The 22985-nt window shown below is 46.2% G+C and overlaps 1 protein-coding gene across 1 annotated transcript in view; it reads right to left on the reverse strand.

Moving 5' to 3' along the window:
• LOC135539049 (rab effector MyRIP-like) overlaps window positions 1–15351 on the reverse strand; it is a 38276-nt gene extending 22925 nt beyond the window's left edge. Inside the window, exon 1 of the mRNA XM_064964929.1 lies at window positions 15287–15351. Coding sequence (XP_064821001.1) covers window positions 15287–15351 — 65 coding nt within the window. The remainder of the gene's footprint in view (window positions 1–15286) is intronic.
• Window positions 15352–22985: the final 7634 nt, after the last annotated feature.

Genomic DNA, 22985 nt, shown 5'->3' on the forward strand with positions numbered 1-22985 from the left:
TGAGTAATTAAACCTGTCTCATGCCTCAACCCCAAACTGAGAAATCCTGCCACCACCGCAGCTCAGTAAACAAACAACTAATTGCAGCTGACCAATCAGTGGGGAGATAGCATGACCACAATCACACACTGAAGTAATTACAGACATTTTCCAGCTGAATAACGAATCTGACTAAATTAAGATTAAAACATGGAACAGTGTTAAAGTTGGACAGGAGTCCTCCCAACAGGCTTTAATAAGCTGAGGAGGCTGGAGAGGGTGATAGGGCTTCGTGTGTGTGTGTGTGTGTGTGTGTGCGTGTGCGTGTGTGTGGGTGGGTGGGTGGGTGGGTGGGTGGGTGGTAGCAGGTCATCTCTAGGGACAGGAGTTTTTCCAGGTCAGATTATATAGTCAGGAAACTCCAGTTACAGACGACAGACATCCAGTTATCACTTGAATTGTGCGACGTCCCTTTATATAAGTATGGTATATACAACATTTCTTTACACCTAGAATATCCTAGTATTTTTGCGTCTATACCATCTCTGAGCCAAAGGTCTCAGTGGCATTGGATATTACCACAGTGGTAACAGATACAGTGGGGCAAAAAAGTATTTAGTCAGCCACCAATTGTGCAAGTTCTCCCACTTAAAAAGATGAGAGGCCTGTAATTTTCATCATAGGTACACTTCAACTATGACAGACAAAATGAGGGGGAAAAAATCCAGAAAATCACATTGTAGGATTTGTAATGAATTTATTTGCAAATTATGGTGGAAAATAAGTATTTGGTCACCTACAAACAAGCAAGATTTCTGGCTCTCACAGACCTGTAACTTCTTCTTTAAGAGGCTCCTCTGTCCTCCACTCGTTACCTGTATTAATGGCACCAGTTTGAACTTGTTATCAGTATAAAAGACACCTGTCCACAACCTCAAACAGTCACACTCCAAACTCCACTATGGCCAAGACCAAAGAGCTGTCAAAGGACACCAGAAACAAATTGTAGACCTACACCAGGCTGGGAAGACTGAATCTGCAATAGGTAAGCAGTTTGGGTTGAAGAAATCAACTGTGGGAGCAATTATTAGGAAATGGAAGACATACAAGAACACTGATAATCTCCCTCGATCTGGGGCTCCACGCAAGATCTCAACCCGTGGGGTCAAAATGATCACAAGAACGGTGGGCAAAAATCCCAGAACCACACGGGGTGACCTAGTGAATGACCTGCAGAGAGCTGGGACCAAAGTAACAAAGCCTACCATCAGTTACACACTATGCCGCCAGGGACTCAAATCCTGCAGTGCCAGACGTGTCCAGGCCCATCTGAAGTTTGCTAGAGAGCATTTGGATGATCCAGAAGAAGATTGGGAGAATGTCATATGGTCAGATGAAACCAAAATATAACTTTTTGGTAAAAACTCAACTTGTCGTGTTTGGAGGACAAAGAATGCTGAGTTGCATACCTACTGTGAAGCATGGGGGTGGAAACATCATGCTTTGGGGCTGTTTTTCTGCAAAGGGACCAGGACGACTGATCCGTGTAAAGGAAAGAATGAATGGGGCCATGTATCGTGAGATTTTGAGTGAAAACCTCCTTCCATCAGCAAGGGCATTGAAGATGAAACGTGGCTGGGTCTTTCAGCATGACAATGATCCCAAACACACCGCCCGGGCAACGAAGGAGTGGCTTCGTAAGAAGCATTTCAAGGTCCTGGAGTGGCCTAGCCAGTCTCCAGATCTCAACCCCATAGAAAATCTTTGGAGGGAGTTGAAAGTCCGTGTTGCCCAGCAACAGCTCCAAAACATCACAACTCTAGAAGAGATCTGCATGGAGGAATGGGTCAAAATACCAGCAACAGTGTGTGAACACCTTGTGAAGACTTCCAGAAAACGTTTGACCTCTGTCATTGCCAACAAAGGGTATATAACAAAGTATTGAGATAAACTTTTGTTATTGACCAAATACTTATTTTCCACCATAATTTGCAAATAAATTCATAAAAAATCCTACAATGTGATTTTCTGGATTTTTTTACTCATTTTGTCAGTCATAGTTGAAGTGTACCTATGATGAAAATTACAGGCCTCTCTCATCTTTTTAAGTGGGAGAACTTGCACAATTGGCGGCTGACTAAATACTTTTTTTGCCCCACTGTATACTTTCTCCGTACTTGCTCTGATCTCTGAGACCACATTCTCAGTGATGCGTCTTTCAGAGCCTCTGGTCTCTCACTCATCCCTGTTTGATATTCTATGATTCTGTGAGGTCAGAGGAGAAATTGAGCCAACAGCAATCACTAAGGGACAGAGGGGTGTGTGTGTGCAGCGTAACTTTCCTCAAAATCTTGCTGAATGAGAGCGTACTCTTGTGGAAATTCAACACGAAGGACACCTCAAGCCAAGCTTTATTATCAGCAAGCTGGAGAGGTTACAACAATCTCTGCACACTGTACAGGTCTATCAGATGCTCTCTTGGGGCAGTCCCAGCGGTTGTCTTATATACGGCTATACACAGAAAAGTTATATTTGCATAATTTAGCATAATTAATTCATCACTACTGGTGGCTCGCACATGTGACTGGTGGCTCGCACATGTGACTGGTGGCTTACACATGTGACTGACCAATACCTCACAAGGCTCTCTCTCTCTCCAAGTTGAGACCTTGAAACTGAGAGACCTCGGTTGTTCCCATAGCAATGTTCTGGGCGTACTGCCAAGTTGAGGAACAGTGATAGTGAGAATTCCTCCATACACGATCAGTCAGTCACCTGCATGAACCTTTCTAATTAGTTATTAGAAAGTAGCACTGATTTGATACTTTGTAGCATTGATTCGATACATAAACATAACATTTCCCTCACATTCCCTCCCTTTATCACTCTGTGATCATTGTCGTTACATTTTAATGTAAGCATTAGATTATAGCTTCTATCAAAGGAGGTTCTATCAAAATATGATATTAAAGTAAGTGAAATCAACACGTTGCTTACAAGCCCTTCACTCTGAGTTTTACAATCTAAAATACACACCCATAATACACAAGGGATCTGCAAATTTAGGTTTGATTAAATCGCTCAATGTTTAAGCGTTTTTTTTTACATAGTTCTTACTACCGTCGGGTAGCAGTGCTATTTGTTCTGCACCAACTGTTCCTGAGACTAGTCAAAACGTCAAACAAATCCGCTTGAGCCTTCTAAGCTTTTCAAACAAAAACAACCTCCAATTCTCACTCATCGTCATTATCTACAGTACAGGGGAAAAGGAAGCTCAGTCAGAGTCGGCAGTTCATCAGTCTCACCAAACTCTTGAGGAGCATTTAACATAATGGCTGACGAAACCTTCTCAGATAGGGAGGCACAAATAGCCTTACAACATGTTAGTTATACTATTGTACAGACTAAGCAAAAAACACACGATCCAGCCCATTGGGCAATCTGGGATCCCCAACTCCCAAACACAGATTTCAACCAAGTTGCGAGTGTCCACTCGGGCTGTGGGGAATTGTTCTTAGCCACAGTGGCAATGTATTTGGCGAGACTGGTAACATTAAAGTACCGATCTGGGACAAAAGTGCAACATTCATCTCCAATTATTGCACAAGTGCCCCCTTCACCTGCCAAAATATAGTCAAGAGCCTCTCTGTTTTGCAGAGCCAATTTATGCAATTCTTTCAGTTCGTCATTCAATTGTTCCAGGGCATTTCGAGTAGAATCGCCAATTTCCTCCATGTGTTTAGAGATATCACAAATTTAATCTAGGGCACATGCAACTTCATACCCCAGAAAAAAACACATCAAAGATGTAGTCATGTCAGCCAGAGTCCTCTTATGTCTCCTCAATCCAGGAGGTTTGTAGTCTCTTAACAGATCCTTCAGACTCTTATCATTTGGAACGGCTCTCATAGTTGTTACCACAAACCCAACAGTACAACTACCTCCCCAGTTCAGGGCCAGGCTATAGTAAGCCTTTTTCCACACAAGCAATAGGTGCCATTTGGGGCTCCTCTCAAAGGAATAATAACATTATAAGCTGAAATACCATAAGTAACATTACCAGGTTTCCCAGTGTCCGCATTGTTAACAGTTGACTTACAGGTATTGGACCCGTTGTTATACATTGTAGTTCACCCAAATAATTTCTTCCTTCTCCTCTAATACACCGAGGGGCTGTCATCACTCCTGCTACTGAGATGGGTGGGAGTGAAGTATTGTCTGGCCTAGCAAACGATGGTGGGCCTCTGTGGTTATATAATGCAGAAAACGTCATGGGGTCAGGGTCACGTGGCATCTCTTCCAGGAATGGTAAGTCCCATTTGTATAGTCAGATTTACCCCTAAGGGGACTCCCACAAGTGGTAAACCTGCTCCTACCTTTTGTCCAGATGTAAGATTAGCAACCATTTCTGATCTAGAGAGGAACAGATTTTCCTCAGGGTTATGAGGGCCCAACAGCGCTCTCCTTCTCCAATGATCATCTACTTCTGGGCCACTATTCCGGACCGGCATTGGCCCCTTTGGGACTTATTTCACCCTTTGTCTGGATTCCAACAAGAGGACAACCTACTGTTCTAATTAACACTCCTATACTAATGCAGAGGGGCGCACTGCACCACCGGAACTGGTGAAACCCCATCTTCTTCTGGTTCAGGAACTCGTCTGCAGTGGGACACGTGGATCCAGGTATTTCTCTCAGCAACCTTCACCGCAATGGGGGTGGTCAGAAGAATTTGGTATGGCCCTCTCGAACTGGGGTCCTTCCAACTCTTTCTCCTGAAGTCTTTGACCACCACGAAATCACCTAGGCTCAAACAGTGCTCAGCTGTTCGGCAAAGACGCCTTCACTCCGAGGAAAGAGAGTCTTGAGAACACTGTTACGGGTGGCACAATACTCAACCATATCTCCCTCCATTCCTTGTAGGGACAACCTGTTCTGGGTGAACGGTGCATTTGTCGTTTGCATGGGACAGCCAGTCAGCACTTCGTGTGGAGCGAGACCAGTGACTCCATGGGATCTGCCTCTCATACTCATCAGTGCCAATGGAAGCACTTTCACCGATGTCAGGCTTATTTCACCAATCAATTGAACTAATTGAATTTTCATAGATTGGTTCACCCTCTGGTCGGAAAAGATTTTTGATGGCAGACCCCACCTGGGTATGATCTCTCTCACAAGTGCTTTCGCCATAGCAACCGCTGTGGCTGTCCTGCAAGGGAAAGCTTCAATCCATTTAGAAAACATGTCAACAATCACCAAACAATACTTGTTCCCCTCACAAGGGGTCAACTCAGTGAAGTCCATCATTAGGTGCTCAAAAGTTCCTCCAGGCCTGGGATGGGACGCGGGGGATACTGAAATGCCGCGTTCAAAATTATTAGTCGTGCAAATCAAACACAGTTAAACCTTCTGTCTACCTATATTTATTTACAAAATCCACCATTCCTACATTTGACATATGATCCTGACCATGTGCTAACTTGGCAATGAAATAGAAAGTACAACTGGGCATGGCTGGTCTACTCCTCTCATCCAACCATACACCCGATGCGTCTTTACGACAGCACCCAGCCCACTTGCGTCTCTCTGAATCATCAGCCGTTGCCTGGAAAGCAACCACATCATCAACAGAGAAAGGGTTGGTAGGAGCTGGAATTGCTGCCATCTGTAGGAAGGGGAAACAGAATAGGAAGCAGTTAATTTAGCTGCATGGTCAGCTTTAGCGTTCCCCAGAGGAATGTTGTTGTTAGAGGAAGAATGTGCTTGACACTTGATTATAGAAACAGAGGAGGGCTGCTGGACAGCCTGTAAGAGACACTAAACATAGTTACCGTGCGCAATCTGTTTTCCAGACGAGGTCAAAAACCCTCTGTTCTTCCACAATGTTCTAAAATCATGCACAACACCGAACGCATACCTGCTATCAGTGTAAATGTTACCAGAGCTGTCGTTTCCCACAATACAAGCTCTAGTCAGGCCAAAAGGTTCTGCCACCTGGGCTGATAAATGTGAAGGGAGTCAAGCACTCTCCACAGTTTCAAAACAGTCACAACATCTACTTAACATTGCAACAATCAGAAACTTTATGTCCAAAAATGATGCAGAAAAATGTATCCATGCATTTGTCACTTCTAGGTTAGACTACTGTAATGCTCTACTTTCCGGCTACCCGGATAAAGCACTGAATAAACTTCAGTTTGTGCTAAACATGGCTGCTAGAATCTTGACTAGAATGAAAATAATTGATCATGTTACTCAAGTGCTAACCTCCCTACACTGGCTTCCTGTTATGGCAAGAGCTGATTTCAAGGTTTTACTGCTAACCTACAAAGCATTACATGGTGTTACGACTTCCGCCGAAGTCAGTCCCTCTCCTTGTTCGGGCGACGGTTGACGGCCTTCTAGCCATCGCCGGTCCACTTTTCATTTTCCATTTGTTTTGTCTTTGTCTTTCACACCTGGTTTCAATCCCCCAATTACTTTTTCATTATTTAACCCTCTGATCACCCATGTTTGTTTGTGAGTAATTGTTTGTATGTTATACGGTCCGTTATGTGGGCTTGCTTTATTGTATTGTTTTTGCCTATTTTGAGTAAATTATGTTTATTTACTAATTTCTGCTGTCCTGCGCCTGATACCTCTACACAAGCTACACACAGACATCATAACACATGGGCTTGCTCCTACCTATCTTTCCGATTTGGTCCTGCCGTACATACCTACACGTACGCTACGGTCACAAGACGCAGGTCTCCTTATTGTCCCTAAAATTTCTAAGCAAACAGCTGGAGGCAGAGCTTTTTCCTATAGAGCTCCATTTTTATGGAATCGTCTGCCTACCCATGTGAGAGACGCAGACTTGGTCTCGACTTTTAAGTCTTCGTTGAAGACTCATCTCTTCAGTCTGGCCCAGGAGTGTGAAGGTGAACGGAAAGACACTGGAGCAACGAACCGCCCTTGCTGTCTCTGCCTGGCCGGATCCTCTCTCTCCACTGGGATTCTCTGCCTCTAACCCTATTACAGGGGCTGAGTCACTGGTTTACTGGTGCTCTTCCATGCCGTCTCTAAGAGCGGTGCGTCACTTGAGTGGGTTGAGTTACTGACGTGATCTTCCTGTCTGGGTTGTGCTGTGGCGGAGATCTTTGTGGGCTGTACTCGGCCTTGTCTCAGGATGGTAAGTTGGTGGTTGAAGATATCCCTCTAGTGGTGTGGGGGCTGTGCTTTGGCAAAGTGGGTGGGGTTACATCCTGCCTGTTTGGCCTTGTCCAGGGGTATCGTCAGATGGGGCCACAGTGTCTCCTGACCCCTCCTGTCTCAGTCTCCAGTATTTATGCTGCAGTAGTTTATGTGTCGGGGGCAAGGATCAGTCTGTTATATCTGGAGTACTTCTCCTGTCTTAACCGGTGTCCTGTGTGAATTTAAGAATGCTCTCTCTAATTCTTTCTTTCTCTCTCTCGGAAGACCTGAGCCCTAGGACCATCTGGCCTGATGACTCCTAGCTGTCCCCAGTCCACCTGGCCGTGGTGCTGCTCCAGTTTCAACTGTTCTGCCTGTGGCTATTTATTTTTATTTATCCGTTATTTTACCAGGTAAGTTGACTGAGAACATGTTCTCATTTGCAGCAACGACCTGGGAAATAGTTACAGGGGAGAGGAGGGGGATGAATGAGCCAATTGTAAACTGGGGATTATTAGCTGACCGTGATGGTTTGAGGGCTAGATTGGGAACTTAGCCAGGACACCAGGGTTAACACCCCTACTCTTATGATAAGTGCCATGGGATCTTCATTGAGCTCGGGGGGCACGACACCCATTTAACGTCCAATCCAAAAGACAGCACCCTAAACAAGGCAGTGTCCTGGGGCATTGGGATATTTTTTTTAGACCAGAGGAAAGAGTGCCGCCTACTGGCCCTCCAACACCACTTCCAGCAGCATCTGGTCTCCCATCCAGGAACTGACCAGGACCAACCCTGCTTAGCTTCAGAAGCAAGACAGCAGTGGTATGCAGCATGGTATGCTGCTGGCTATGGAACCCTGACCTGTTCACCGGACATGCTACCTGTCCCAGACCTGCTGTTTCCAACTCTCTAGAGACAGCAGGAGCGGTAGAGATACTCTGAATGATCAGCTATAAAAAGCCAGCTGACATTTACTCCTGAGGTGCTGACCTGTTGCACCCTTGACAACCACTGTGATTATTATTATTTGACCCTGCTGGTCATCTATGAACATTTGAACATCTTGCCCATGTTTTGTTATAATCTCCACCTGGCACAGCCAGAAGAGGACTGGCCACCCCTCATAGCCTGGTTCCTCTTTAGGTTTTTTCCTAGGTTCTCGACTTTCTAGGGAGTTTTTCCTAGCCACTGTGCTTCTACACCTGCATTGCTTGCTGTTTGGGGTTTAACATTTTTTAACATTTAACATTTAAGTCATTTAGCAGACGCTCTTATCCAGAGCGACTTACAAATTGGTGAATTCACCTTCTGACATCCAGTGGAACAGCCACTTTACAATAGTGCATCTAAATCATTAAGGGGGAGGGGGTGAGAAGGATTACTTATCCTATCCTAGGTATTCCTTGAAGAGGTGGGGTTTCAGGTGTCTCCGGAAGGTGGTGATTGACTCCGCTGTCCTGGCGTCGTGAGGGAGTTTGTTCCACCATTGGGGGGCCAGAGCAGCGAACAGTTTTGACTGGGCTGAGCGGGAACTGTACTTCCTCAGTGGTAGGGAGGCGAGCAGGCCAGAGGTGGATGAACGCAGTGCCCTTGTTTGGGTGTAGGGCCTGATCAGAGCCTGGAGGTACTGCGGTGCCGTTCCCCTCACAGCTCCGTAGGCAAGCACCATGGTCTTGTAGCGGATGCGAGCTTCAACTGGAAGCCAGTGGAGAGAGCGGAGGAGCGGGGTGACGTGAGAGAACTTGGGAAGGTTGAACACCAGACGGGCTGCGGCGTTCTGGATGAGTTGTAGGGGTTTGATGGCACAGGCAGGGAGCCCAGCCAACAGCGAGTTGCAGTAATCCAGACGGGAGATGACAAGTGCCTGGATTAGGACCTGCGCCGCTTCCTGTGTGAGGCAGGGTCGTACTCTGCGGATGTTGTAGAGCATGAACCTACAGGAACGGGCCACCGCCTTGATGTTAGTTGAGAACGACAGGGTGTTGTCCAGGATCACGCCAAGGTTCTTAGCGCTCTGGGAGGAGGAAACAATGGAGTTGTCAACCGTGATGGCGAGATCATGGAACGGGCAGTCCTTCCCCGGGAGGAAGAGCAGCTCCGTCTTGCCGAGGTTCAGCTTGAGGTGGTGATCCGTCATCCACACTGATATGTCTGCCAGACATGCAGAGATGCGATTCGCCACCTGGTCATCAGAAGGGGAAAGGAGAAGATTAATTGTGTGTCGTCTGCATAGCAATGATAGGAGAGACCATGTGAGGTTATGACAGAGCCAAGTGACTTGGTGTATAGCGAGAATAGGAGAGGGCCTAGAACAGAGCCCTGGGGGACACCAGTGGTGAGAGCGCGTGGCGAGGAGACAGATTCTCGCCACGCCACCTGGTAGGAGCGACCTGTCAGGTAGGACGCAATCCAAGCGTGGGCCGCGCCGGAGATGCCCAACTCGGAGAGGGTGGAGAGGAGGATCTGATGGTTCACAGTGTCGAAGGCAGCCGATAGGTCTAGAAGGATGAGAGCAGAGGAGAGAGAGTTAGCTTTAGCAGTGCGGAGCGCCTCCGTGATACAGAGAAGAGCAGTCTCAGTTGAATGACTAGTCTTGAAACCTGACTGATTTGGATCAAGAAGGTCATTCTGAGAGAGATAGCGGGAGAGCTGGCCAAGGACGGCACGTTCAAGAGTTTTGGAGAGAAAAGAAAGAAGGGATACTGGTCTGTAGTTGTTGACATCGGAGGGATCGAGTGTAGGTTTTTTCAGAAGGGGTGCGACTCTCGCTCTCTTGAAGACGGAAGGGACGTAGCCAGCGGTCAGGGATGAGTTGATGAGCGAGTTGAGGTAAGGGAGAAGGTCTCCGGAAATGGTCTGGAGAAGAGAGGAGGGGATAGGGTCAAGCGGGCAGGTTGTTGGGCGGCCGGCCGTCACAAGAAGCGAGATTTCATCTGGAGAGAGGGGGAGAAAGAGGTCAGAGCACAGGGTAGGGCAGTGTGAGCAGAACCAGCGGTGTCGTTTGACTTAGCAAACGAGGATCGGATGTCGTCGACCTTCTTTTCAAAATGGTTGACGAAGTCATCTGCAGAGAGGGAGGAGGGGGGAGGGGGAGGAGGATTCAGGAGGGAGGAGAAGGTGGCAAAGAGCTTCCTAGGGTTAGAGGCAGATGCTTGGAATTTAGAGTGGAAGAAAGTGGCTTTAGCAGCAGAGACAGAGGAGGAAAATGTAGAGAGGAGGGAGTGAAAGGATGCCAGGTCCGCAGGGAGGCGAGTTTTCCTCCATTTCCGCTCGGCTGCCCGGAGCACTGTTCTGTGAGCTCGCAGTGAGTCGTCGAGCCACGGAGCGGGAGGGGAGGACCGAGCCGGCCTGGAGGATAGGGGACATAGAGAGTCAAAGGATGCAGAAAGGGAAGAGAGGAGGGTTGAGGAGGCAGAATCAGGAGATAGGTTGGAGAAGGTATGAGCAGAGGGAAGAGATGATAGGATGGAAGAGGAGAGAGTAGCGGGGGAGAGAGAGCGAAGGTTGGGACGGCGCGATACCATCCGAGTAGGGGCAGTGTGGGAAGTGTTGGATGAAAGCGAGAGGGAAAAGGATACAAGGTAGTGGTCGGAGACTTGGAGGGGAGTTGCAATGAGGTTAGTGGAAGAACAGCATCTAGTAAAGATGAGGTCGAGCGTATTGCCTGCCTTGTGAGTAGGGGGGGAAGGTGAGAGGGTGAGGTCAAAAGAGGAGAGGAGTGGAAAGAAGGAGGCAGAGAGGAATGAGTCAAAGGTAGACGTGGGGAGGTTAAAGTCGCCCAGGACTGTGAGAGGTGAGCCGTCCTCAGGAAAGGAGCTTATCAAGGCATCAAGCTCATTGATGAACTCTCCGAGGGAACCTGGAGGGCGATAAATGATAAGGATGTTAAGCTTGAAAGGGCTGGTAACTGTGACAGCATGGAATTCAAAGGAGGCGATAGACAGATGGGTAAGGGGAGAAAGAGAGAATGACCACTTGGGAGAGATGAGGATCCCGGTGCCACCACCCCGCTGACCAGAAGCTCTCGGGGTGTGCGAGAACACGTGGGCGGACGAAGAGAGAGCAGTAGGAGTAGCGGTGTTGTCTGTGGTGATCCATGTTTCCGTCAGTGCCAAGAAGTCGAGGGACTGGAGGGAGGCATAGGCTGAGATGAACTCTGCCTTGTTGGCCGCAGATCGGCAGTTCCAGAGGCTACCGGAGACCTGGAACTCCACGTGGGTCGTGCGCGCTGGGACCACCAGATTAGGGTGGCCGCGGCCACGCGGTGTGGAGCGTTTGTATGGTCTGTGCAGAGAGGAGAGAACAGGGATAGATAGACACATAGTTTACAGGCTACAGAAGAGGCTACGCTAATGCAAAGGAGATTGGAATGACAAGTGGACTACACTTATCGAATGTTCGGAACGTTAAGCTTACGTAGCAAGAATCTTATTGACTAAAATGATTGAAATGATACAGTACTGCTGGAGTAGGCTAGCTGGCAGTGGCTACGTTGTTGACACTACACTAATCAAGTCGTTCCGTCGAGTGTAATGGTTTCTACAGTGCTGCTATTCGGGGGCTAGCTGGCTAGCTAGCAGTGTTGATTACGTAACGTTACAAGAACGACAATAGCTGGCTAGCTAACCTAGAAAATCGCTCCAGACTACACAATTGTCTTAGATACAAAGACGGCTAAGTAGCTAGCTAGCTACGATCAAACAAATCAAACCGTTGTACTGTAATGAAGTGAAATGAAAATGTGATACTACCTGTGGAGCGAGGCGGAATGTTGACCGGGTTGTTGAAGTTCAATTCGGAAGACGTTGGCTAGCTGTTGGCTAGCTAGCTAGCAGTGACTCCTACGTTAAGGATGACAAATAGCTGGCTAGCTAACCTCGGTAAATTAAGATAATCACTCTAAGTCTACACACTCTAAGCTACACAATTACCTTGGATACGAAGACAGCAAAGACAACTATGTAGCTAGCTAACACTACACTAATCGAGTCATTGAGTGTAATAGTTTCTACAGTGCTAGTGGACGTTAGCTAGCTGCTGTGCTAGTGGACGTTAGCTAGCTGCTGGGCAGAAAGCAGTGTAGACTACGTTAGGACGACAAAATACGATCAGCAAAGACAACTATGTAGCTAGCTAACACTACACTAATCGAGTCGTTGAGTGTAATAGTTTCTACAGTGCTAGTGGACGTTAGCTAGCTGCTGGGCAGAAAGCAGTGTAGACTACGTTAGGACGACGAAATACGATAATTACGCAATTATCTTTGATACAAAGACGGCTATGTAGCTAGCTAAGAAGAAATTGCTAAGATTAGACAAATCAAACCGTTGTACTATAATGAAATGTAATGAAATGTAATGAAAAGTTATACTACCTGCGGACCGAAGTGTAGATGCGACCGCTCGCTCCAACCCGGAACCGGCAGGCTAGAATTCAAACAAGCTAACATTTTTTTCTGCCAACAGGCATGATAAGCTGATGTTAGGCTTTAGGTTTGTGCAAATATTGCCACTGCTGGCTACTGTACATACAGTAGACAAAGGGATGAGGATGGATTGGTCTCTGAGGATGGATTGGTCGCTGGTTTCAGGCTGGGTTTCTGTACAGCACTTTGAGATATCAGCTGATGTAAGAAGGGCTTTATAAATTAATTTGATTTGATTTGATGGCCTTAAGATAGAAGCTGTTTTTCAGTCTCTCGGTCCCAGCTTTGATGCACCTGTACTGACCTCGCCTTCTGGGTGATAGCGGGGTGAACAGGCAGTGGCTCGTAGGGTTGTTGTCCTTGGTGATCTTTTCCTTGATGGCTTTCCTGTGACATCGAGTGGTGTAGGTGTCCTGGAGGGGAGGTAGCTTGCCCCCGGTGATGCGTTGTGCAGACCTCACTACCCTCTGGAGAGGCTTACGGTTGTGGGCGGAGCAGTTGCCATACCAGGCGGTGATACAGCCTGACAGGATGCTCTCAATTGTGCATTTGTAAAAGTTTGTGAGTGTTTTTGATGACAAGCCAAATTTCTTAAACCTCCTGAGATTGAAGAGGCACTGTTGCACCTTCTTCACCACGCTGTCTGTGTGGGTGGACCATTTAAGTTTGTCCGTGATGTGTACGCCGAGGAACTTAAAACTTTCCACCCTCTCCACTACTGTCCCGTCGATGTGGATCGGGGGGGTGCTCCCTCTGCTGTTTCCTGAAGTCCACAATCATCTCCTTTGTTTTGTTGACGTTGAGTGTGAGGTTATTTTCCTGACACCACACTCCGAGGGCCCTCACCTCCTCCCTGTAGGCCGTCTCGTCGTTGTTGGTAATCAAACCTACCACTGTAGTGTCGTCCTCAAACTTGATGATTGAGTTGGAGGCGTGCATGGCCACGCAGTTGTGGGTGAACAGGGAGTACAGGAGAGGACTCAGAACGCACCCTTGTGGGGCCCCAGTGTTGAGGATCAGCGGGGTGGAGATGTTGTTACCTACCCTCACCACCTGGGGACGGCCCGTCAGGAAGTCCAGTACTCAGTTGCACAGGGCGGGGTCGAGACCCAGGGTCTCTACTGCTGGCCAGTTAAGGTCAATCAAGCTAAAATATTTTTAATTATTTCAAGTAGTATTTGCACTCAGGTCTGATACCCACCTCTGGCTTGTTAATAACTCCCGATTAAAGTACTAACTACAGTGGGTGATTAGTACTCTGGTCAAAAGTAGAGCACTATATAGGGAATACGGTTGCATTTGGGACGTAGCCTAGAACTGGTCTCAGCACAGTAGCACCTTAAACCCAATGGTGAAAGAACACTCACTTTAATCTGATAAGCCACAAGAATCATGCCTGTGTGTGTGTGTGTGTGTGTGTGTGTGTGTGTGTGTGTGTGTGTGTGTGTGTGTGTGTGTGTGTGTGTGTGTGTGTGTGTGTGTGTGTGTGTGTGTGTGTGTGTGTGTGTGTGTGTGTGTGTGTGTGTGTGTGTGTGTGTGTGTGTGTGTGTGTGTGTGTGTGTGTGTGTGTGTGTGTGTGTGTGTGTGTGTGTGTGTGTGTGTGTGTGTGTGTGTGTTACAGTCCTGCTTATCCTTTCAGTAGCTCTGGTTTTTGAACATCCTCCAGCCCAGGAGAAGAGCATGTTTAAACAGTACAGTGACAACACTATAAAACAGCATTGCTTGCTTATGAGTGAGAGAAAGTTGGAATGTACATGAGTGAATAATTCGTTATTAGGCTATACCAGTATTACCTTGTGATGATAGTAATGATGAACAGTTATTGAAGAATGGGCTGTTCGGCTATCCTCATTAGTAATATCCAAATTTACCATAACTTTGACAGGGTGTAATAATAACCTTTTTATTCGTCAACAAAAATCTATCTTATATCGAAACATGAAATGCAGATAAATAAGTAACTCACCGGATCCGTGTACTAGGCTACTTCTCAGGTTCACACAGTACAGTGAGCAAATCCCCGGTCTCTGGCCCGATGTTATGCAAGTCAGCTGCCATGCGCACGATTTATGAACACCAGAAACACTGTAGGCTACATGATCATATCCGTGTAAGTTAAGTCCATTTCATGTTAGTCTCTTCAGAATGTCGACTGTCTTCTTAGGCAACTCATGCATAGGCCCAAAGCTCGTAGCCAAAGTTTCATTCTCTGTCGCCTACAGTAAGGAAAGGGCGGCATCTGAACTAAAATGACAAGAGCAATCGAAGTTGCAAACACCTGCGATGTGCGCGGCTGGCTAAAGAGTCTATAAATCAGATCACTGAATATTAACTGTTATTTTCCTGCTTGGAATGAACGCGGTACACGGTAGACTGAACTGTCAATAACGTTTTATAGCCCGCCAGTAATATCACAAACACTAGCCTATATTAATTTAATTGACAAAAGTGAATATAATAAAGCAACACGTATTCCACTGAGTGTGAGTAAAGGCATTATGTTCTAAGTTTCCTTCATCCATTTCTAACGGGCAACTAAACCTAGATTTTTGGGGTTAAAACCTTTCATGGAACAATGTTTAACACTCCATAATCATATTGGCCAACTAGACTTGAATAATGAACTGGTACATTTAAATGTGTTCCGTGTGGGCACATTTGATGACATTTTTTGTAGGTCATGATGACCAACCCAAAGCTCACCAAGGTTCTTCCTGGTACTCTTCTCCCATGCAGATAGATAGGAGCCTGATCTCTTTGCTCCTCATAGCTTTAGGCTACTGAACCCAACAAGAAAACAATGCATTCTATACACGCTTCAGCACAACATGAAAAAGGAGACAGAAAACATGTGTCAACAGCAAGAGATGGTGAAATAAAATACAACTCATAACCAGGAAACTTCACAGTCACATAGCTCCTGCTGGAACAGTGAAGTGTCACATAGCTCCAGCTGGAACAGTGAAGAGTCACATAGCTCCTGCTGGAACAGTGAAGAGTCACATAGCTCCTGCTGGAACAGTGAAGAGTCACATAGCTCCTGCTGGAACAGTGAAGAGTCACATAGCTCCTGCTGGAACAGTGAAGAGTCACATAGCTCCTGCTGGAACAGTGAAGAGTCACATAGCTCCTGCTGGAACAGTGAAGAGTCACATAGCTCCTGCTGGAACAGTGAAGAGTCACATAGCTCCTGCTGGAACAGTGAAGAGTCACATAGCTCCTGCTGGAACAGTGAAGAGTCAAATAGCTCCTGCTGGAACAGTGAAGAGTCACATAGCTCCTGCTGGAACAGTGAAGAGTCACATAGCTCCTGCTGGAACAGTGAAGAGTCACATAGCTCCTGCTGGAACAGTGAAGAGTCACATAGCTCCTGCTGGAACAGTGAAGAGTCACATAGCTCCTGCTGGAACAGTGAAGAGTCACATAGCTCCTGCTGGAACAGTGAAGAGTCACATAGCTCCTGCTGGAACAGTGAAGAGTCACATAGCTCCTGCTGGAACAGTGAAGAGTCACATAGCTCCTGCTGGAACAGTGAAGAGTCACATAGCTCCTGCTGGAACAGTGAAGAGTCACATAGCTCCTGCTGGAACAGTGAAGAGTCACATAGCTCCTGCTGGAACAGTGAAGAGTCACATAGCTCCTGCTGGAACAGTGAAGAGTCACATAGCTCCTGCTGGAACAGTGAAGTGTCACATAGCTCCTGCTGGAACAGTGAAGAGTCACATAGCTCCTGCTGGAACAGTGAAGAGTCACATAGCTCCTGCTGGAACAGTGAAGAGTCACATAGCTCCTGCTGGAACAGTGAAGAGTCACATAGCTCCTGCTGGAACAGTGAAGAGTCACATAGCTCCTGCTGGAACAGTGAAGAGTCACATAGCTCCTGCTGGAACAGTGAAGAGTCACATAGCTCCTGCTGGAACAGTGAAGAGTCAAATAGCTCCTGCTGGAACAGTGAAGAGTCATATAGCTCCTGCTGGAACAGTGAAGAGTCACATAGCTCCTGCTGGAACAGTGAAGAGTCACATAGCTCCTGCTGGAACAGTAAAGAGTCATATAGCTCCTGATGGAACAGTGAAGAGTCACATAGCTCCTGCTGGAACAGTGAAGAGTCACATAGCTCCTGCTGGAACAGTGAAGAGTCATATAGCTCCTGCTGGAACAGTGAAGAGTCACATAGCTCCTGCTGGAACAGTGAAGAGTCACATAGCTCCTGCTGGAACAGTGAAGAGTCATATAGCTCCTGCTGGAACAGTGAAGAGTCACATAGCTCCTGCTGGAACAGTGAAGAGTCACATAACTCCTGCTGGAACAGTGAAGGGTCACATAGCTCCTGCTGGAACAGTGAAGAGTCACATAGCTCCTGCTGGAACAGTGAACAGTCAGTCATTCACACTGTGTGGTCCTGCTGGACAGTGAACATTCACACTGTGAGATTTCCTGGGGGAAGGAGGCTTTCTTTTTGTAGCCCAGTCCCAGATTTGTTTGTGCTGTCTTGCCAACTCATTAGAGTGAACCAGATTTGGGACCAGGCTTTTTGAGCCAGTGAAGTGAGTCTTTGGAGGATAAAGCTGCTGGACGGTTGTTTCACATGAAGCCCAGTCACATGCCTTGCTTTACTGTGTGTTATAAAACTAAATTAGGGATGATCTTTTTTGTCAGCTCTCCAGCCAAATTAAAAATGTTAACGGTATTGATGAAAATAATAATGATGTGACATTTTTATCAAGTAACAATCATGTAAATTCCTGCACCAAAGCCTTCCATCTTATCCTTCAATGGAGACGGTTCGTTATAACTGCCTAATTGTCCTTTTTTCCACTGTTTATACATACGTGTATAGATGATGTAATGCATTCTAGATGACGCCTGTACCATGTTTGACTAGGATTGTTTTTGTGTTTTAAAACTCCATATGAGTGGTCCTCAATGTGTTTCAAAATCGTTTATTATTGTGGAGTGACACTTAAATACATTTTAAATGTCACATGGTGCACTACTATTCCCTACATGGTCCACGATATTAGTGCACTTGGGAATTGAATTGAAAGAGAGAGAGAGAGAGAGAGAGAGAGAGAGAGAGAGAGAGAGAGAGGGAGAGAGCGAAATGGGAAGTAAGTGTGTTGCATACATACATGAGTGTGCTAAATGTGTAATAAAAGTATAAATAGGTTTGAGTGTATAGCCAGGTTCCAGTGCAACAGCATGGAGCAGGCTGTGTGGCTGCTGGGTCTCCTGTGTCTGCAGGTCTGTCTGCTCTCCACCACGGCCCTCCCTGGACCAGACAGACGGACGGCAGCCTTGCAAACCAACCAAGCCATGGTAAGACATTCTAATCCTCTGTTCTTTACTGTGTTCTACATACAGAACTAAACAGAACACTAATCATTATTGTTGGCCTGTCTATAGTATATGGTTCTACCAACCTTTGGGGCCGGGGAGCATTATGGGTCATTGTGGGTTTGTCCACTGAGGTCACACATAAAGTAATCAATACATGTTCTACAGAATATTTATGATATTACAAAAATATATAAATGTGTGCATGTTCAGGCTTCAACTTCGTGTTGAAGTGTACAAAACATTATGAACACCTGCTCAGTCCATGATATAGACTGACCGGTTGAATCCAGCTGAAAGCTATGATCCCTTATTGATGTCGCTTGTTAAATGCACTTCAGTCAGTGTAGATGAAGGTGAGGAGACGGGATAAAGAAGGATATTTAAGACTTGAGACAATTAAGACATGAAAATACAACATATTTCAGTTCCTTTGAACAGGGTATGGTAGTAGGTGCCAGACGCAGCGGTCTGTGTAAAGAAACTGCAACGCTGCTACGTGTTTCATGTATGGATAGATCAATTGCTATCATATTCACGTTTCTACCAGGGTTATGTTCAGAGTTCTTTTTTACTTCAGAAGTTCCTTTCTCTATAACTGTTTTCTGATATCAATGAGGATGCAACTGTTGTACTGTGTAATATCATACTGATATGGTTGTTGTGTGTGTTAAAGATAATATCAAGTCCTTATCGTATCTGAGGAATCAGTTCCGGTGCCAGAGAAGTTACATCACGGTGTTGTCGGAGCAATTTCCATGGTTACATGGTGCTGCCCTCCCCCTACCAAAACCAATGTGCATTATTCATCAGCACAAGATAGCTATCCAAGACTACTCTAGCGAAGTATGACTCTATGTAATCTCAACAGGATGGATCCTCTCCAGTCATAACTCGGCCACCACCGCCACCGCAGGTGAGAAACAATTAACCCACAACTTTGTGTTCAGAAAACAAAATTTGATAAGAACCACTGCTCTTGTTTCTACCCTCTGCCCCCTGACCTCAGAATTCACAGGAGGAAGTAAGGAGTAAATGCAAGAGAAACAGTGAAATATGTCGCTCTCGTAGTGGAGCCATGGGACCCATGGGAATCAAGATGTGTCTTCCGGGACCCAACGGGGTAAGAGACGGCCAAACACAAACATGAAGAACCAAAGAGGTCCTCAGTAAACAAAGTCTGAGAAATGGCTTGGTGACCTGACAGATTTAAAGGATATTAAATGGACATTCTCTTCTCCTCATATAGTATACATGTATGCCTAAATAAAACACTTCCAATCACTTTTTCTTACCGATTTTGTCAAATCCAAAATACAGCACTCAAAGAGGTCCTGTCTTTTGTGTTCGTTATTAGAAATGATTTCCACTCTCTGATGCTTCTCTCCTCTAGCCTCGGAGTTCGTGGATTAAGACACAGGAAGAATCTGGAAATGTGTCGCTCCCGCGTAGGAGCCATGAGTCTAGTCTCCTCTTGTGGAATAACAATATGTAATCACTCTCAACAGGGACACACCACCATTCCAACCTCCTAGACCGTATCCTCCTCCATTTCTGGAGAGAAACAAAGAAAATAACACATTTAATAAGAACCAGTGTTCTTGTTTCCACCTCTGACCCTTCTCTCCTCTGACCTCAGAGTTTAAGAACTAAGAAGCAGGTGAAAGCCAAGCTAAACATCGCAAAGAAAATGCCACAAATGCTTCACTCCAATTCAGGAAGCTTGTCTAGTGTCCATCCCTAGACCACTCTGCCTAGACCACTCTGTTGGGTAAGAGACCACCAAACACAAACATGAAAAATCAACGAGTTCGTTATTAAGCAGAGTGAATTGGGAGATGGCTTGGTCACCTGACAGAATCAAAAAATGTCTTGAGAACCACTTAGCTTGTTTCCGTCTCTGATTGTTCTCTTCACCAGGACTAAGAGGCAGCAGAGGCAGCAGAGGCAGGAGAGGCAACAGAGGCAGCAGAGGCAGCAGAGGCAGCAGAGGCAGCAGAGGCAGCAGAGGCAGGAGAGGCAGAAGAAAGCCAAGAACAAATGCAAGAATATGCTTCAAAATGGTGTTGCACGCACTTTGGAGCCACGACTCCAACTTGGCGGCCAGTGGCTCCTGATGACAATCACATATTCACCCCTTTCTGCTGGCTTATCATTATTATAATATCTGTGATGGCATATTATTTCTCTGTCTGAATTTAGACTTCAAAACAGTGTAAAAGTTATTTCCAAAGAAAATGGGTTGTTGTTATTACTGTCTTACTATTATCATTAGTAGTAGTCATGGTAGGATCTGTATATCACACACTGACAAACACCAAACCAACAGCCTGGGAAGCCAAGATCAACTCCCTCTTGTCTGACAAGCTGTTACAATAAGCAAGTATACCACTAAGAGTTTATTGTAACATGGGGTCCTCCTAAATCCTCTTTCCATAATATGGTCCATCCCTCCTCCCTATTGATCCCATACAGATTGTGTGTGTGTGTGTGTGTGTGTCGTTGGCATTATGTAGTGTTCCCTCACTCCATCTGTGTGAGTATAAAGAGGTTTGAGTGTGTAACCAGGTTCCAGTGCATCAACATGGAGCAGGCTGTGTGGCTGCTGGGTCTCCTGTGTCTGCAGGTCTGTCTGCTCTCCACCACGGCCCTCCCTGGACCAGACAGACGGACAGATTCTACTAGGTTTCTTCCCTATACTTTAATATGTGGTACGCTCTGGAGAACCACAGCTGAGAATCAGTCTTGGGCTTCAACCTGGGTTAAAATTAGGTTACACAACACATCATTGAGTGAGAGTGTGCATATTGGTATAGAAATCACTCCGGTACTATCATGTTTAATTTGAACCGCTCTCAACAGGGAGGCTCATCTACATCCTCCCCGGACCTCCACCTCATGTCAGAAAAATATTACCACATAACACTTAACATTTCAACATCAATAAACACACAGCAGGTAGTGTAGCAGAGATGGCTTTGAGACCTGATAGATTCTACTGGTATCACTTGGACATCAGGTGGACATGAAGCCACTGGTTGTGCAGCTCAGAGCGAAGAGACAGGAGGGGGGAGTCCCAGACGGATACAGAGGGAGAGAGAGAAACACACAGAGAGAGAGAGGAATGTCCCAGACGGACACAGAGGGAGAGAGAGAAACACAGAGAGAGAGAGAGAGAGGAATGTCCCAGACAGACACAGAGGGAGAGAGAGAAACAGAGAGAGAGAGAGAGAGAGAGAGAGGAGTGTCCCAGACAGATACAGAGGGAGAGAGAGAAACACAGAGAGAGAGGGGGGGGTGTCCCAGATGGATACAGAGGAAGAGAGAGAAACACAGAGAGAGAGAGAGAGAGAGAGAGAGAGAGAGAGAGAGAGAGAGAGAGAGAGAGAGAGAGCGAGGGGAGTGTCCCAGGGAGAGGAGAGTGTCGCAGATGGATACAGAGGAAGGGAGAGAAACACAGAGAGAGAGAGAGAGATGGGAGTGTCCCAGGTGGATACAGAGGAAGGGAGAGAAACACAGAGAGAGAGAGAGATGGGAGTGTCCCAGGTGGATACAGAGGAAGGGAGAGAAACACAGAGAGAGAGAGAGAGAGAGAGAGAGAGAGATGGGAGTGTCCCAGGTGGATACAGAGGAAGGGAGAGAAACACAGAGAGAGAGAGAGATGGGAGTGTCCCAGGTGGATACAGAGGAAGGGAGAGAAACACAGAGAGAGAGAGAGAGAGAGATGGGAGTGTCCCAGGTGGATACAGAGGAAGGGAGAGAAACACAGAGAGAGAGAGAGAGAGAGAGGTGTCTCCCACACAGATACTTCCTAAAGGGATGGGTGGCCTGTGTCCAGGGAGTTGTTCTTTGATGTCACTTCTGAAGGATGATATTACACCTCCACAGCAACCCGAGTTGAGAGAGTGGGGAGAAACAGAGGGAGAGAGGGGGGGGTGAGAGAGAAACAGAGGGGGGAGAGAGAGAGGGGGGGGAGAGAAAGAGAAAGAGAGAGAGAAACAGAGGGAGGGTGAGAGAAAGAGAGAGAGAGAGAAACAGAGAGCTAAACAGAGAGAGAGAGAAAGAGAGAGAAAGAAACAGAGAGAGAGAGAGAGAGCGAGAGAAAGAGAGAGAGAGAAACAGAGAGAGAGAGAGAGACGCTATAGTGTCTACCTCAAGAGATTAGGTCACTCAATTATATACACATTCTAACTATTTGACAGAGTTCACAGCCCATGTCATAACAATGCTATTGTACTGTCAAACTGCAAGTTTATATCAAATCTCTTACGCATTCACCAATACTTTTAAATGATCTGAAATTATAAATGTGCCCTTGAGGTTGTGTTTCAAGGATGCGTTGTGTTTGTGTTCATGAGTTGATTGTGATTAATTCAGGACATTGTTGAAACCATCCAAGATTGGAGCCTTCTCCACAATAATTGTATGCTCTAGTTGATCCAAACATACTTTGCCTCGTGAATACTGGTATAACATCTATATGTTGCCTGTGACAGAGCTCTACTGTAATTAGCCATTTGTACGCTTTTACTGGTGGTGAAATGTCGACTTCCTTTCCTTTAAGTCCCCACAGATCGCATTGGACGGCAAGAAAACCCCAGCTGTAAGTGAAGAAGTATACCGTTAAATGAATTACTTTCAATAAATTGCATTTTATATACAGCTGTCAAAGAAACCCCGACTTTGTGATCAGTTCCACTTATTTGATAGGAATCGCTGTGCTCGTTTTCACTCTCCATTCACCTCAGAGTTCCAGGACTAAAAGGCAAGAGAGAACCAAGGACAGAGGTAGAAGACACCCTCGCCCTGGATACTGGATACTCAATCAGTTTGGATCCCAGGCTAGTGCTGTGTAGCCACTGGGCCAAAGAACACAGCAATATTTACATAGCCAGGTGTTTTAGACAAACCTTGATGGAAGGGGACAGAAAGATGGAAAATCTAACTACAGACTTGATCCAACTTCAACATTACATGTGTAGTGAAAATGACACATTTACATTTAAGTCATTTAGCAGACGCTCTTATCCAGAGCGACTTACAAATTGGTGAATTCACCTTCTGA

The sequence above is a fragment of the Oncorhynchus masou genome, unplaced genomic scaffold, assembly GCF_036934945.1.
Source record: "Oncorhynchus masou masou isolate Uvic2021 unplaced genomic scaffold, UVic_Omas_1.1 unplaced_scaffold_10___fragment_4___debris, whole genome shotgun sequence".
Classification (NCBI taxonomy): Eukaryota; Metazoa; Chordata; class Actinopteri; order Salmoniformes; family Salmonidae; genus Oncorhynchus; species Oncorhynchus masou.